The sequence below is a fragment of the Rhinoraja longicauda genome, chromosome 4, assembly GCF_053455715.1.
Source record: "Rhinoraja longicauda isolate Sanriku21f chromosome 4, sRhiLon1.1, whole genome shotgun sequence".
NCBI lineage: Eukaryota > Metazoa > Chordata > Chondrichthyes > Rajiformes > Arhynchobatidae > Rhinoraja > Rhinoraja longicauda.
This window is the reverse complement of record NC_135956.1, coordinates 62734154-62749888: the sequence shown is the minus strand read 5'-3', so window position 1 is coordinate 62749888 and position 15735 is coordinate 62734154. Positions and strand designations below refer to the sequence as shown.

The window sequence follows — 15735 nt, the reverse complement described above, 5'->3', positions numbered from 1 at the left end:
TTCAAAGTTTTATTGTCTCAAATTTCTTGTCCTTTTTAACTAAGGGAACTAGGTCTGTTTCAATTATCCTAGCGAGACTTTTCAGTCTTCAGCAGGTAAACTAAATCTCCCCTTCGTCTCCTTGGTTCCAAGGAAACCATCCCAAGCCTGGATGGGCATTCCTTACATTTATAATTTTCTAGTCCTAGCAACAACCATGTAAATCTCCTCCTCTCAATTCTGTCTGGTGCCGTCAGATCTTTCTTGTACGAGCCAGAACCTTTGTTTGTTCTTTTGCTGTCTGCTCAAGTAACCCTTCTAAAATCACCCCAACTACTGTACATTCAGGGATGTGCAGGCATTTAAATATTGGTGATATTAGACAGTAAGAATAGTGGCGACTCTCCTGCATGTGTAAATATGCAAAAAGAATTTCACATAGTTGCACATGTGACAAATAAAACATCATTAAAAATGACCTCTTCTCATGAAACCAATAGGATGCTGTAATATGCAATCCAAGGTCCTCTACACGTCAGTATACTACCAATTATCATGTATTCCTTCCATTTTCACACCTCCCAACATACATACCCTCAAATTTCCTCCAAATCGTTTCCAATGTCAATTTGGTACAAGTCCATTGATATCTCCCTGAAACCCATATCTTTAGGTATCGTTGGCAGATCATTTAAAGTGCAATGCCTACATCCAAGTTCAAATCATTTATACGTACACCACTAAATTCAAGAGACCTAGTGTGGAGCCCTACCCAACACAAACACCAAACATGCAATTTTCCAATCAACATTTTTATCAACCATATTCTTTGTTTAATGCCACTAAATGAACTTACTATTATCCCTTAGTTCCCAACAATCTAAATGAAATCCAGTACAGTCGAGCCAGTAATTTTGCAGCCAGGCACTGGTTGCTATAGTGATGGCTTTCAGTTTGTTTTAGTAAACCAGTTCCCTGTTAAATGGAGATTCAATTATGCGATTTGACAGATGGGTATGCGAAATGGTTGCAATTGACATTGAGCTATCGACATTTTATTTGCATTAACATGCCATGTTCACTTTTTATGCAGCACATGAAAAAGCAACATTATATGAATGTACCTCCCACTGCAGTTCACATCAATCCAGCTCAGGAGTGCCCGTGTACATCTGTCAGCGCATCCCACAGAAACCTGCAACTCTAAGCCAATCCAACACAGGCAACACTGCTAAGTAGTTGCTATAAGAAAATAACTGCAGATGCTGGTACAAATCGAAGGTATTTATTCACAAAATGCTGGAGTAACTCAGCAGGTCAGGCAGCATCTCAGGAGAGAAGGAATGGGCGATGTTTCGGGTCGAGACCCTTCTTCAGACTATGACCAGAGTCAGGAAACCCAAGTTGTAAGGGAGGCAAAGGGGAAGGCGGTTTATAAAAACAAAATAGTATTTGTAACAGTAAACTCAAGTTTGCCCCGACCGGCCCGACGTGCAGCGGCAACGTCTTCGCCCGCCCCGAATCGCGGGGCTTGGGTCGGCCCGCTACGGACCTTTCACCGTCCGGCGCGGCCTGGAACGTGGCAACTTCAACAGCCTGACCGCGGGAGAAGACGGCAGGGGAAGAGAAAATACATTCTGGCCTTCCATCACAGTGAGGAGGTGACTGGAGGAGACTCACTGTGATGGATGTTTTTTTTGTTTTGTTTTGTGTTGGTTTGTGGTTGTGTAATTGCTTATTTTACTGCTCTTACTGTTGGACTGTGGGTGACGAAATCTCGTCCAAAATACTTGTTTTTTTGGTTGACAGTAAAGGTAATTCTGATTCTGAACAATCAACACAAGTGGTGGCAGTGTGAAGGAAGGAACTGCAGATGCTGGTTTACACTGAAGACAGACACAAAAATGATGGAGTAACTCAGTGGGACAGGCAGCATCTCTGGAGCGAAGGAATGGGTGACCTTCCAGGATGAGACCCTTCTTCAGACTCTGAGGTGGTGGCAGTTTCTGATCATTACACTGTCTATGTTTGCAAAGACATAAAATAATGAAAATTTACTGCACAAAAAGAGTAAACCTGATTACCTGCACAAAAGGCTTAGTATATTCCATGGCCTGCATGCCATTTGGCATAAATCTCACAGCTGCACCTCTCTGAAGGCAGCAATACGGACATATCAGTTGCGGCTTCCATTTTTTTTTTTTTAAGGTCATGAGCAAAACATATTACAAATGACTTATGTCAAACCCACTCACTCACCAAACATTTTGATGCTGTTTTTGGCTGCTTTTATCAATGACAAAGATTAAAATTTAATACAGGTATAAATAAAACCATTCATACAGTTTTCCCTTTGAAAATCTTTCCCATCAAATTGTTTTTTTTTGGCATAAGGTCATGTGATAGGAATAGAATTAGGCCATTCGGCCCAAAGTCTACTCCACCATTCAATCATGGCTGATCTATCTCTCCCTCCTAACCCCATTCTCTTGCCCTCTCCCCATAACCTCTGATACCTATATTAATCAAGAATCTATCTATCTCTGCCTTACAAATATCCACTGACTTGGCCGCCACCACTGTGGCAAAGAATTGCAGAGAATCACCAGCCTCTGACTAAAGAAAAATGTCCTCATCTCCTTTCCAAATGAACGTCCTTTAATTCTGAGGCTAAGACCTCTTGTCCGAGACTCTCACACTAGTGGAAACATCCTCTCCACATCCACTCTATCCAAGCCTTTCACGATTTTGTATGTTTCAGAGGTCCCCCCTCATTCTTCTAAACTCCAGTGAGAACAAGCCCAGTGCCGACAAATGCTCATCATAGGTTAACCTACTCATTCCTGGGATCATTCTTGTAAACCTCCTCTAGACTCTCTCCAAAGCCAACACATCCTTCCACAGATATGGTTCCCAAAATTACTATCAATATTCCAAATGCAGCCTTACCAGCGCTTTATAGAGCCTCAGCATTACATTCCTGTTTTTGTATACAAGCCCTTTTGAAATAAATGCAAGCATTGAATTTGCTTTCTTTACTACCGATTCGACTTGTAATTAACTTTTTGGGAATCCTGTACCAGTACTCCCAAGTCCCTTTGCACCTCCGATTTCTGGATTCTCTCCCCATTTAGAAAATAGTCTATGTCTTTATTCCTACTACCAAAATGCATGACTCCATACTTTGTACACTACATTGCATCTGCCATTTCTCTGCCCACTCTCCCAACCTGTGCAAGTCCTTCTGGAGAGTCCCTGCTTTCTCTGCACTACCTGCCCTTCCACCTATTTTCGCATCATCCACAAACATGGCCACAATGCCTTCAATCCCCTCGTCCAAATCATTAATGTACGACGCGAAGAGCAGCGGCCACAGCAACGACCCCTGCGGAACTCTGTTAGTCACTGGCAGACATCCAGAAAAAGACCCCTTTATTGCCACTCGTTGTCTTCTGCCATCCAGCCAACATGATATCCATGCTCATATCTGCCCTTTGATACAGTGGGCTTTCATCTTCCTTAGCAGCCTCACTTGTGGCACCTTATCAAAGGCTTTCTGAAAATCTAAGTAAACAACATCTCCTGACTCTCCTTTGTCTGTCCTGCTATTTACTTCTTCAAAGAATTCCAGTAAATTTGACAAGCAAGACCTCCCCTTCACAAAGCCATGCTGACTTCGGCCTATTTTATCGTGCATTCCATGGTCCAACAGTTGCAGAAGTAGTTTTTCTCAATTTATCCTATCAAAACCTCCTATGATTATGAGCAGCTCTTCAAATCTTCAATGCGGCAAGAACAACATTTGCTGCCTTCATTTTTTTTAAACCAAACTTGGAATCCTTGGTTCCATTCCGATAATGCTCCTCTGAACTCGCTGGTCTGTTATCCTCCCAAGGTGTCATTCCCAGAATTGGCCAAAATTCCAAATGAATTAACTAATTGATATAATTCAGTGTTTCTGTACTCTGTACTCTGTGCCAACATTAAAAAATCCACGGTCCTATTTTCTTTTCCTGCAACCTTCTTTGTGTTCAAACATCCCTCCAGTTTCTCCATTTCTGCAACCCATTTAAAGGTGAATTTATTTGCACAAAGATGTGCATTATTATCCTGGCCACACTTCCAATTTACCTATCAAGTGCGAAATTTGCAACTGCACATATAATGCCAGTTACAATATTACAATATAATGCAATATTACAATATAATATTGTAAATATTATAAACCATTGGATGCAATTCTTGATCTGAAATGCATCACTGAATCTAGGGAGATATGTTATCTCATGCATTTCAATAACACAAATGGGATATGGTGCAATGGATGAATTAGGACATGGATGTGCTGAAATATTTATAACCATAATTTCCATTGGGAAATAGAGATTCACTTAAAAGTTACTTTGGAAATTAACAAGCGGAGAAAAAGCTGTCTTGTATTCAAATCGGACAGGGTGAAAAATAAACCTGTTTCCACATTGCCTCCCTGCATTAATCAGATACCAGTACTTCTTAATAACACAGCTGTCATTTTAACAGCGAGTGGCCATTGAAACTGGCAAGCAATCATTTCTATTGACATTGTGCAATTTTACTCTATTAAACAATGTCACAGACAGCCTTTGGTAATTTTAGCTTGCACCAAAATAAACTTATTGCTATTGAAAAGACATTTCTTGAATCCTGCAGGAAAAATAACTTTGTTATTGCGGGTCTGAAACTCCAGCTCCTAAACGACTTTCCCGAAAAAACACAACTGTCTCGGGTTGTAGACTCACACCCAAAGCAAAGTTCACACTAAAGAAACAGAACAACTCAAGTGAGTGAAGCAAGTACGGCTGTGGGGAAAATGAATGGCAGGCCAGCAGAGGACAAGGAAAACAAAATCAGAGCAGCATGACATAGGCAGAGCTGCTGACAGTTTCTGCGTATTTGGGAGCTTAGTTTAGTTTAGAGATACAGCACGAAAACATGCCCTTCGGCCCACTGAATCTGTGCCGACCAGCGATCCCAGCACATTAACACTATCCCACACACTGGAGACAATTTACATTTTAATTCCAAGCCAATTAATCTACAAACCTGTACGTCGTTGGAGTGTGGGAGGAAACTGAAGATCTTGGAGAAATCCCACGCAGGTCACGGGAAGAACGTACAAACTCCGTACAGATAGTACCCATAGTCAGGATCGAGCCCAGACCCCTGGCGTTGTAAGGCAGCAACTCTACTGCTGCACCACCGTGCTGAGAGCTGGCCCCAGAAATTAGAATTCGGTAAGGTCCCAATCTACTGACATCATTTCCATTATCCAGATAATGGAAAAAATAGCAGAACAAGACAAGAAGAATGAAACCTTTACATTCTGACACTTCAACACTCAAACTAGTGTTCTGATCCACAGGTTTTACGTTCTACTTTTGATCAGATTGTATTCCCATCTTCTGCATATCCAGTAGTCAGAATGTATAGTCTTTGCTGAAAAGTTCATGATAGCATTCGCACTCAAGCAGAGGTTATGAGTAGACATTCCACCCCAGTCATTTAAGTAAACCTAGGCCACTTCCATGAAGTGTTGAGGGAATGCTGCGCTGTCAAAGATGCATCTTTCACTAAGGCATAACACTGAATGCCTCTCTCTCACACATACATAAAAAGAAACATTAATTTATTTAGGTAAAGGGTATGCGGCCAATACATATCCTTAAGTCAAGCATGATCTGGCATGTCACAGCTCCATCAACATTATTGGATATAAATTTTGGAAATCCCTATGCAGGAGTGCCTAAGGAGAGCATTAATCACAAGGGCTACAACAGTTCAAGATGCAGTTCTCTGACTTCTTTTCAAAAAGCAATTTGGAATATGCAATTAGTTGATCAAAAAAAATTCAAGGTAATAACTTCTACAATAATCTTAAGAGGCACTATTTATTAAAACACCAGCTTTAAAATGCTACTGCCAATGAGTAAGTAATTTGTTTTTCACTTCATCCTTCCCACGCATCTAATTTGCCCGAAAGTACAGATGCCACACTCTACATGAGAATTAAACAAATTTTTATCATTTTAATATTCTTAATAGAACTAGTCAACATGAAAACAGGTAACAGATGCAGCAGAACTGCAGCAAGTCAAAGATGCTTCTCCAATCACCAAAACAGAAAAGTCTAAAATACCAATCTAACTTCACACAAATGAAATGCAGACAGATACAAAATTGTTGGAGGAGTAGGTTGACAGTCTCTGGGTCCTGATGGACATCATCTCAAGGTAGCAAAAAAAGTGGCTGGTGAGATGGTGAGCACTGGTGTGACACCACATTAGGAGTGCCGTGTACAATATTGGTCCCTTTATTCAAGGAAATATGTCAACGTATTGGAAGCAGAGAAGGTTTAGCAAACTAATGCCTGGAATGGACTAGTTGTTTAATGAAAGGAAAGGTTGGCAGATAAGACTTGTATAAAACAGAGGATTAGAAGTGAGTCGAATTTGGTTGGAACATAAGATGTTGAAGATTCTTGACAAGGTAGACATAGAGAGGATGTTTTCTGATGGTAGAATCTAGAAGTAGAGATATTGTTTAAAACGGGGTTGCCAATTAAGATAGTTGAGGTGAATTATTTTTCTATTTGAGGTTACGAGTTTTTGGCATTCTCTTTCTCAGAGGGCTTTAGAAACAGTATTGTTAAGGTTGAAGTAGATAAATACCTGATAAACAAGGAGTAAAATGTTAAAACAGGAAGAGAGAAAGTGCAGTTGGAGGTTACGATCAAATCAGGTGGAAGAGGCAGAGTCAAGTGACACGTCCCATATCCTAATTTGTATGCTTTGATGGATTTTCTTTTATTTAGAAATGTTGAATATTTATTGTTGAGACAACCAACAAGTCAATAGATCAAAAATGTTTGCAGTGATGCATAGTGTGTGACTGCAGTTTTGCTGAGTTGCACACAAGTGACCAACTTCAAATTTCTTCCTCAAACCATTCGTCACTGAACTGACACCCTCCACATTGTTGTGTTTCACATTTAGAATGCTTTAATAGGATATCTTTGGAGTAGATTCCACAATTCAAAACTGTACATTCACAAGGTGCTGCAGACTATTAGCAGCAATTAAATTCCATTGTGTTTTGTGACTTCAAGGCCGATTATATTCTTCACTTTACGATTACCATCAGATTAGAAGAACAGCATTGATTCAGCAAGGAATGTAAAAAACCACGCCGAGTACCTAAATGGGAGGTGCCAATCCTGTAGGGCCATCAAGGCTATTGCATGAATGCTAAGCAGCAGAATGTCATAGGCAAAGCTAGCAAGTTCCACAATCAATGGTTCAAAACAAAGCAACTCAATCCTGCCAAATGTAATCATGAATATTGATTTCCAATTAAACAGCAATCAAGAGAAAGAGCCTTCAAGAACATCCTCACTGCCCAGTGACAATAAACTAGGCTGAAGCACTGACAACTACCTTCAGGCAGATATGTTAAATGTATGAACCACGTTATCTCCGCCAGTTCCCCACCATTAGCAACTTTTATTTGCTGCAAGCGATCACAAGAAATGCCTGAGGGCCAGAGGTGCAGCAAAGGTAATCAACGTGGACTAACAATCTACTGTGAATCGGCTCTGCTTCAAGTTATTATTTATTGCATATAAAAATCTTAAAGGATTGGACAGGCTAGATGCAGGAAAAATGTTCCCGATGTTGGGGGAGTCCAGAACCAGTGGTCACAGTTTGCGAATATGGGGTAGGCCATTTAGGACTGAGATGAGGAAAAACCTCTTCACCCAGAGAGTTGTAAATCTGTGGAAGTCTTTGTCACAGAAGGCAGTGGAGGCCAATTCACTGGATGTTTTCAAGAGAGAGTTAGATTTAACTCTTTGGGCTAAAGGTATCAAGGGATATGGGGATAAAGCAGGAACGGGATACTGATTTTAGATGATCAGCCATGATCATATTGAATGGCAGTGCTGGCTCGAAGGGCCTACTCCTGCACCTATTTTCTATGTTTCTATTATAGGTACAGCACTGCTATCTAACAAGCAAACAAAATTTATTGAATTTAGTACTGTGCAGAAGCCGGACAAATCCAATCAATTTAATTATCAGTCTACTTTCAAATCAGCAATGGAAAGTGTTGTTGCTGTTGCTAAGTAACACTTCCTCACCAGTCAATGGGACTCAGGAGAAAGGTGTATTCCACACAAAAAAGGTGACTGTGGCTGAAGGAGATAAACCACCTTAGCCATGGGACATTGCTGCAAGAATTCAGGTCATAGCTCCTGCTCCCACCAGTTGATTCTTCCTCCCATCATAGTGTCAATATCGTCAAAGTGGAAATATAGGCTGATGACTGCACAATTTTAAATATTACTGGCAACTCTTTTCAACAAGGAATGGACAGCATGCACACCTAGGCTGATAACACAATGACTATCTTCAGTAAAAGAGAGTCTCACCATCTCCCTCCATTGTTAACGGAAATAATGCTCACCTTTAGTTTCTGCACCCAAGTCTGAGGTTACAACTGCACAGAAATTCATCTAAGCGCTGTAATTAAAGAGCAGATCAGAGGATAGGCAAACTCCAGTAAGTAACTTCCGACTGTCAGGCTCCCCTTCCAAGCATCTCAACATTATCCAGGACCTAACAAGCTGCTTCATTGGCAGTAGCAGGAAATGTGAGTTTTCTCCATCACTGATATGACTCCAAGGCTTCAACAGCATCTCCTAAATTCATTTCTTCTCAGTAGTTAAAGTCAGTGACACATGGGAACAACAGCTCCCATAACTTTATCTTCTAGTTACACTCCATTCTGACAGAGAAATGCATTATCATTCCTGTCTTTTTGAGTCAAAATCTCCAATGTCTCTACCTGCAGTGGTATCATTAGTAATTTAAGATATAACTGCTTATCAACTTCAAGTGATGGGCATTAAGTATTGGTCTTGTCAGCAATATGCACGTTTCATGAAATAAAAATTATTTTGCCTTAAACGTATCAGTACTTTGTGTTCAAAATGACTCCATGCTCCAAACAGTAACTGCACACTGTGTCCTGACTATCTCTTTGGTGTTATTGGTTACTATAATTAAGATGTCTTCCTCCCTCCTTTCACACATCCTCTTGACGAAAATATTTTGCAGCTCATATTTTATGCATACAGAACAAATGTATTTCATTAATATTAGCAGCAAGCTAGATTTTTAAAATAAATAGTAAAAATTGAAAAAACTAACACATATTGAGCCAGCATGGATCACAAAAGTCAGATCATGTTTAACAACCAAATTATGCTTTGTGATCAACAGAATATTGAGGGAAATGCAATGGATGTTGTCAATATAGATGTGGAGATACAGTAAACAGCAACAGAGACAGCAGAACGGGCAGACAAATAAATTTATACTGACTGACGTCTATTATAAGCCAGTATACCGACTCCCACAACTATCTGGACTACACTTCTTCCCATCCTGCCTCCTGCAAAGACTATCCCCTAATCCCAATTCTTCCATCTATACCGCATCTGCGCCCAAGATGACGTGTTCCATACCAGGACATTCAAAATGTCCTCATTCTTTATGGAAAGGGGGTTCCCCCCTTCCATCATAGATAAGTTCCTCACATGTCTCCTCGGTGCCCCACAGCTCTGCTCTTGGTCCCCCTCCCCCAGTCACAACAAGGACAGATTCCTCCTAATCCTCACCTTTCACCCCTCAGCCATCGCATACAGAACATAATCCTCCGACATTTTCGCCACCTTCAACAGGATCCCACCACTCGTCACATCTTCGCATCTCCACCCCTTTCTGCCTCTGTAGAGACCATTCCCTCCATAACTCCCGGTTAACTAATCCCTTCCCACCTAAACCACCCCCTCCAGAGGTACTTTCCCCTACCTCCTCCCTCGACTCTGTCCAGGGACCCCGACAGTCCTTTCAGGTGAGACAGAGGTTCACTTGCACCTCTTCCAACCTCATCTACTGTATCCACTGTTCCAGGACACCAAAATAATCGGCGAGACCAAGAGCACACTGGATGATCACGTTGCTGAACACCTTTGCTCAGTCCACCTTGGCCTATGCAATCTCCAAGTTGCTAAACACTTCCTATTCCCATACTGATCTTTCTGTCCTGGGCCTCCTCCACTGTCAGAATGAGGCCACACGCAAATTGGAGGAACAATTTCGCTTGGACAGTTTACAATCCAGCAGTATGATTTCTCTAACTTCAAGTAACCTTTGCATCCCTTCTCTCTCTGTCCTTCCCCCACCCTAGTCATTATACTAGTTTCACTGTCGTCCTGCTGAGTTTCTTTGTTTGTCACCTTTATCTGGGCGAGTACTAAAGTCTTGTGCTACTCAGCTTGCTCCAGTGCTCACCACAATATTCAACCTCTCCTTGGCCAAGTCCGTGGTCCCGGCATGCTTCAAAAGATCCATCATTGTACCGGTGCCAAAGAATGCCTCTCCAGCGTGCTTAAATGACTACCGACCGGTGGCCCTCTCCTCGGTTGTCATGAAATGCTTCGAGAGGCTAATCAAGAAGCATATCTGTGCCCTCCTTCCTCGCAACATGGACCCACTGCAGTTCGCATACCGTCCGAACATGTCCATGGATGATGCGGTTCGGACTCCCAGGTTCTTCACACCGCTCTCTCTCATCTGGACAGCCAGGGGGGCTATGTGAGGATGCTGTTCATTGACTTTAGTTCAGCATTCAACACAATAGTCCCCAGCAGACTGGTTGAGAAGCTGCTGGAACTGGGGCTTAGCACCCCTCTGTGTGCCTGGGTCCTGGACTTTCTCACCGCCAGGCCCCAAGTGGTCAGGATGGGGGAACACACATCTAGCTCCCTCACTCTGAACATAGGATCCCCCCAGGGTTGGGTCCTTAGCCCCCTATTGTACTCCCTGTACACACATGACTGTGGGGCCAGGTTCAGCTCAAACTCCATCATCACGTTTGCTGATGACACTGTGGTGGTGGGCCGGATCTCCGACATCGATGAGAAGGCCTACCGAGGTGGCTGATTTGGCACTCTGGTGTCAGGACAATAGCCTCCTCTTGAATGTCACTAAAACGAAGGAGCTGATTGTGGACTTTAGAAGGGCTAAACATCCAAGGACATACACGCCACTGGAGATAAATGGGTCTACTGTGGATAGGGTGAGCAGTTTTAAATATTTGGGAGTCCGCATCACAGAGGATCTGACATGGGCAACGCACATTGCCGCACTGGTGGGTAAGGCAAAGCAGTGCCTTTACCACCTTAGACAGCTGAGGAAATTCAGAGTGTCTCTGAGGATACTTCATTACTTCTACTCTGGGGCTGTAGAAACATAGAAACATAGAAAATAGGTGCAGGAGTAGGCCATTCGGCCCTTCGAGCCTGCACCGCCATTCAATATGATCATGGCTGATCATCCAGCTCAGTAACCTGTACCTGCCTTCTCTCCATACCCCCCGATCACTTTAGCCACAAGGGCCACATCTAACTCCCTCTTAAATATAGCCAATGAACTGGGCTCAACTACCTTCTGTGGCAGAGAATTCCACAGACTCACCACTCTCTGTGTGAAGAAATGTTTTCTCATCTCGGTCCTAAAAGACTTCCCCCTTATCCTTAAGCTGTGACCCCTGGTTCTGGACTTCCCCAACATCGGGAACAATCTTCCCGCATCTAGCCTCTCCAACCCCTTAAGAATTTTATATGTTTCAATAAGATCCCCCCTGAGTCTTCTAAATTCCAGCGAGTATAAGCCTATGTAGAGAGCATCCTGTCCGGCAACATTACAGTCTGGTTTGGGAACAGCTCTGCCCAGGACAGGATGGCCCTGCAGAGTGTAGTGCATTCGGCAGAACGCACCATGGGAACTACACTCGTCCCCCTGCAGGACCTATACATCAGGAGGTGCAGATCCAGAGCATGTAAGATTATGAGGGACCCCTGCCACCCCAGTAATGGACTGTTCCAGATGCTACGGTCAGGCAAACGCCTCCGCTGTCACGCAGTGAAAACGGAGAGGATGAGACGGAGTTTCTTCCCACAGGCCATCAGGACTGTCAACTTTTATAACTCCAGAGACTACATTTTTTTGTCTACACTATAGTAACTTATTAACTTTATTTATATGCTGTAACTGTAATTCTTTTTTGTGCACAATCCACAGGCATTGCCACTTTCATTTCACTGCACATCGTGTGACAAATATGTGACAAATAAACTTGACTTATCACCTACTCTTTATCACCTTTATCTACTCTTTATCACCTTTCCCACTGTCAACAATGGACTATTGTGGGCTCCACTCCTTGATCATCATTGCCTGCTTTGATCTGTCATTTTGCCCATCTTTCATTCATTTGTTCTATGTACTTTTTCATATCTCGGTTCCCTCTCCTTTGACCCTCAGTCTGAAGAAAGGTCTTGACCCGAAAAGTCATCTATTCCTTTTCTTCAGAGATGCTGCCTGATCCACTGAGTTACTCCAGGTTTTTGTGTCTATCTTCAGTGTAAACTAACATCTGCAGTTCCTCCCTACACAAATGAATTTAATACTGTGTGAAACAATATATATTTTGGTAGAAGGGATGGGAAGAACCAATACAGATTTAACAGCACAGTCTAAAGATTGCATAGGAGCCACAGGAATCCAGATATTACCTGGATCTTTGAAGATAGAAACACATTGTTAGAAAAGCAAATTAGATTTTACATTTCACAAATGGAATACCTAAAGGAATGTTTGGTAAGCCTTAATAAACCTCAGGTTAGTCCGGAGACAGAGCACTGTGTCCAAACCCTATCAGCAGACTTCGGAAATAATGTGAAGGTCTTTGACAGGTGCAGGTTACATCAATTACATCAGGTTTAGCTAAGATAAATAAAGCAGTTCCTAGAAGCTGATGCTAGGAGGATCAGGGATCAATATTTTTAAGGTTCTGGGCAAAAGATGAAAGAACTGTTTTTAGTTAATGCAATGGTAGCAATGATCTGGAACTTATTGCCTACGAGAGTGGCGATGATAGAGATGAAGAAAAATCGCAGAGGAAATTAGGGAAATAAATCTTCTGGATTTTGCGAAACAGAACTGACTGGATTGTTCGAAGGTAAACATAGATTGACCGTGGCACGAGTCTACAACTATAATTAAGAACAGCAAACAACACTCTTCTGCCTGGTTACTGGACACTGAGCTGCCAATGTCACACTTTGTCCCAGGCACAAAGCATTAAAGAGTAAACATACACATCTAATCAAGAGTCGATTTAATTTCCCTGCAAAATTTCCTGATCAAATAGCAATTAAATCTAAATTAACTGAGTAATATTGAAGATGTTTGGGTACAGATTCTAACGATAGTCATTCAAGACTACAACTGATCCAATTATTAATTTTAAGCAATTACATTCAAATCCTTGAAAAGATTTTGTACATGTATATAACATATTTCCTTTCAATTACTGCAGCAGTACAGGGGAAAATAAATCACTAGAATCTGGAGACAAATTCACAATGATGCAAAAACAAGACTATGAATGGTCCACAAATTGAAACAATCCAATCCTCACAGTTGCTTGATCAAAAGAAAGGCTCTTTATGTAGATATCAGACTTTTGCAGCACCAGCAAAATAACACTTTAATTTGTAATCAATGCCATTGAAGAAAATGTATTAAATTTAAAGGGTAGATCTAAAGATAAGGATGACAAATTAAACAGAAAAACAAAATGTTAATTAGACAAGGCAATATTTTCTTCCTAATTTCATTTGCACTAGTCAACGGTAGAAACTATTAACTACATGGATTGCAGATAAAGGCTAAAACAATTGATTACCAACAGCAATTAAGATCACAATTGAGATCTAAACCGGAGGCATGTTTTCCTAATTATCAACATTTTAAAAATATATCCTTGTAGAAATGTAATCACACAAATAAAACGTACCTTCATTGCAACCAATGCAATGTCCTGATCATAGTGTTCCAATTTATTGGGGAAAAATGTCATATTGTACGAGAGTCCTTCACACCAGTGGATGGTTATGGGCTCACAAGTGAAAAGGCTGTGACCCTGGGTCCAATGTATCACCAGCAGGATTAACAGGCCGACGAGGACTTGTAAACTTTCCATCGTGGGACAGCGATAAATGACTTTGTTGACAGAATCAAGCGCACTTTGGTCCAAATTAATGTCAAGATATAGTAGTGGTTTTCATCCACGTTTGATAGTGAACCACATCCCTTATTCTTCCGATAGAATGCATTAACAAGATGTTTCTGAAGTACTGGAATTCCTAATGTTTATATTCCTTTCCAAAAAAAAAATCAAACCTGGAAACAAAACACCCAAAGTTAGTACACTTCAAACATTTCAACTACGCTAATCTACATTATTTACTTCTTCATTCAGAGTACCAGGAATAAAAACTCCCGAAATCTCAAGCACATGTGGACATATCGACAAGGACTTCAAACTAAAGCAGCTGCACAACATCAGACTAAAACACTGATATAATAAAGGGTGCATTTTAAGTATTTACTCAAACGTAAAATGCTTTGACTCAATTGACAGATGGAAGGGGGAGGAAATTACCAGGGGCGCCGAAAATGCAACATGTGGGAGGTCAGGCCGTGAGCTTCAGCGAGATAAACACCATTAACTACTTTCACGCATATTCCGAAAACAGCAGTTATATTTAATTGTAAAATGACGTTTCATATTTAAAAGAACGCGTTTGATGTCGGCATCGTTTCATAAGTCGAAAATTGCTTAACAAGTATTTGCAGCCTCGCTCCACTCAACAAAGCTCTGGACAATGTTTTCCCGAGGCATTCCTAAGGAACGATTAGGCTACAGGTTGAGTACAAAACTCTTACTCCACTTACTCTCCCGGCCCAAACACCCGTGTGTTTTATTTCCACCCACGAGGGCGACGTTACACTCGGATTCCCAAAGATCCAGGACTCTTCCCACACTCGAGAGTTAACGGGGGGTGAGAAAGACTCTCTCTCCCCGCCCGCTCACCACAAGAGTCACTGAAAGAAACATGTTGCTTGTTGTAGTGTAGGAGTGAGTGCGATCAGCCCCTCCCTCCTTCAACCTACCTCCCGGACGGTGAGCAAGCCGAGGTGCTGCTGCTACAAGCCCCGGGAGCAGCAGCAACAGCAGCCGCTCTTTGTACACTGTTTTACCGGCACTACAACCCGCGCTTCCCCTGGCCGGGCTCCCACCACCACCACCGTCGGCGGCCCATGTGGGGCCCGCTGCACCCTGCAGAGGCAGCGCTGATCATTCCCCCACTCTCCGCAAACGCGCTCACCTTTTTAATCCCATCGGACGGAATGCACCGCCAGGAAGCGCCGCTGCTCCGGGCGGGCCCTGCCCCTGTGCTGTGGGGGATCAAAGCAGGCAGATCTTTCAAAAGCGATCTGCGGGTTGGATTTGATTTGCCCCTGTGACTTGTTGCTTCCTGCGTCTGGCGGCTGTTGCTGCTGCCTGCGAGCGGGACAGGGAATGGAATCTGGGTCTGGCTCACAACCACTCCCCCTTCCCGCAACAGTGAAGCGCCCGAGCCAACCCGACCACTGGGATCATAGCCAACAGGTGTGCTGCTCCTGCCCACCTACCTACTTGCATCTCTGTGACTGTGCACATGAGATCAAACGGACAGCCACAAAAGTAACATGGAGAAATAATCTCGAGCTCCATAATATAATCATGTTAACTCCCCAAACCAAA

General features: G+C 42.4%; 1 protein-coding gene across 4 annotated transcripts in view; it reads right to left on the bottom strand.

Annotated features, from left to right (window-relative positions):
- LOC144592797 (frizzled-6-like) overlaps nucleotides 1–15500 on the bottom strand; it is a 50889-nt gene extending 35389 nt beyond the window's left edge. For 3 of the 4 annotated variants that reach the window (XM_078397835.1, XM_078397839.1, XM_078397838.1), the window contains exons 1-2: nucleotides 15317–15500; nucleotides 13942–14327 (exon numbers count right to left, since the gene is read on the bottom strand). In XM_078397835.1, coding sequence (XP_078253961.1) covers nucleotides 13942–14127 — 186 coding nt within the window. In that variant the 5' untranslated portion in view covers nucleotides 14128–14327; nucleotides 15317–15500. Of the gene's footprint in view, nucleotides 1–13941; nucleotides 14328–14882; nucleotides 15033–15316 lie in introns of all 4 variants that reach the window. The other variant, XM_078397837.1, reaches the window with a different exon arrangement.
- Nucleotides 15501–15735: the final 235 nt, after the last annotated feature.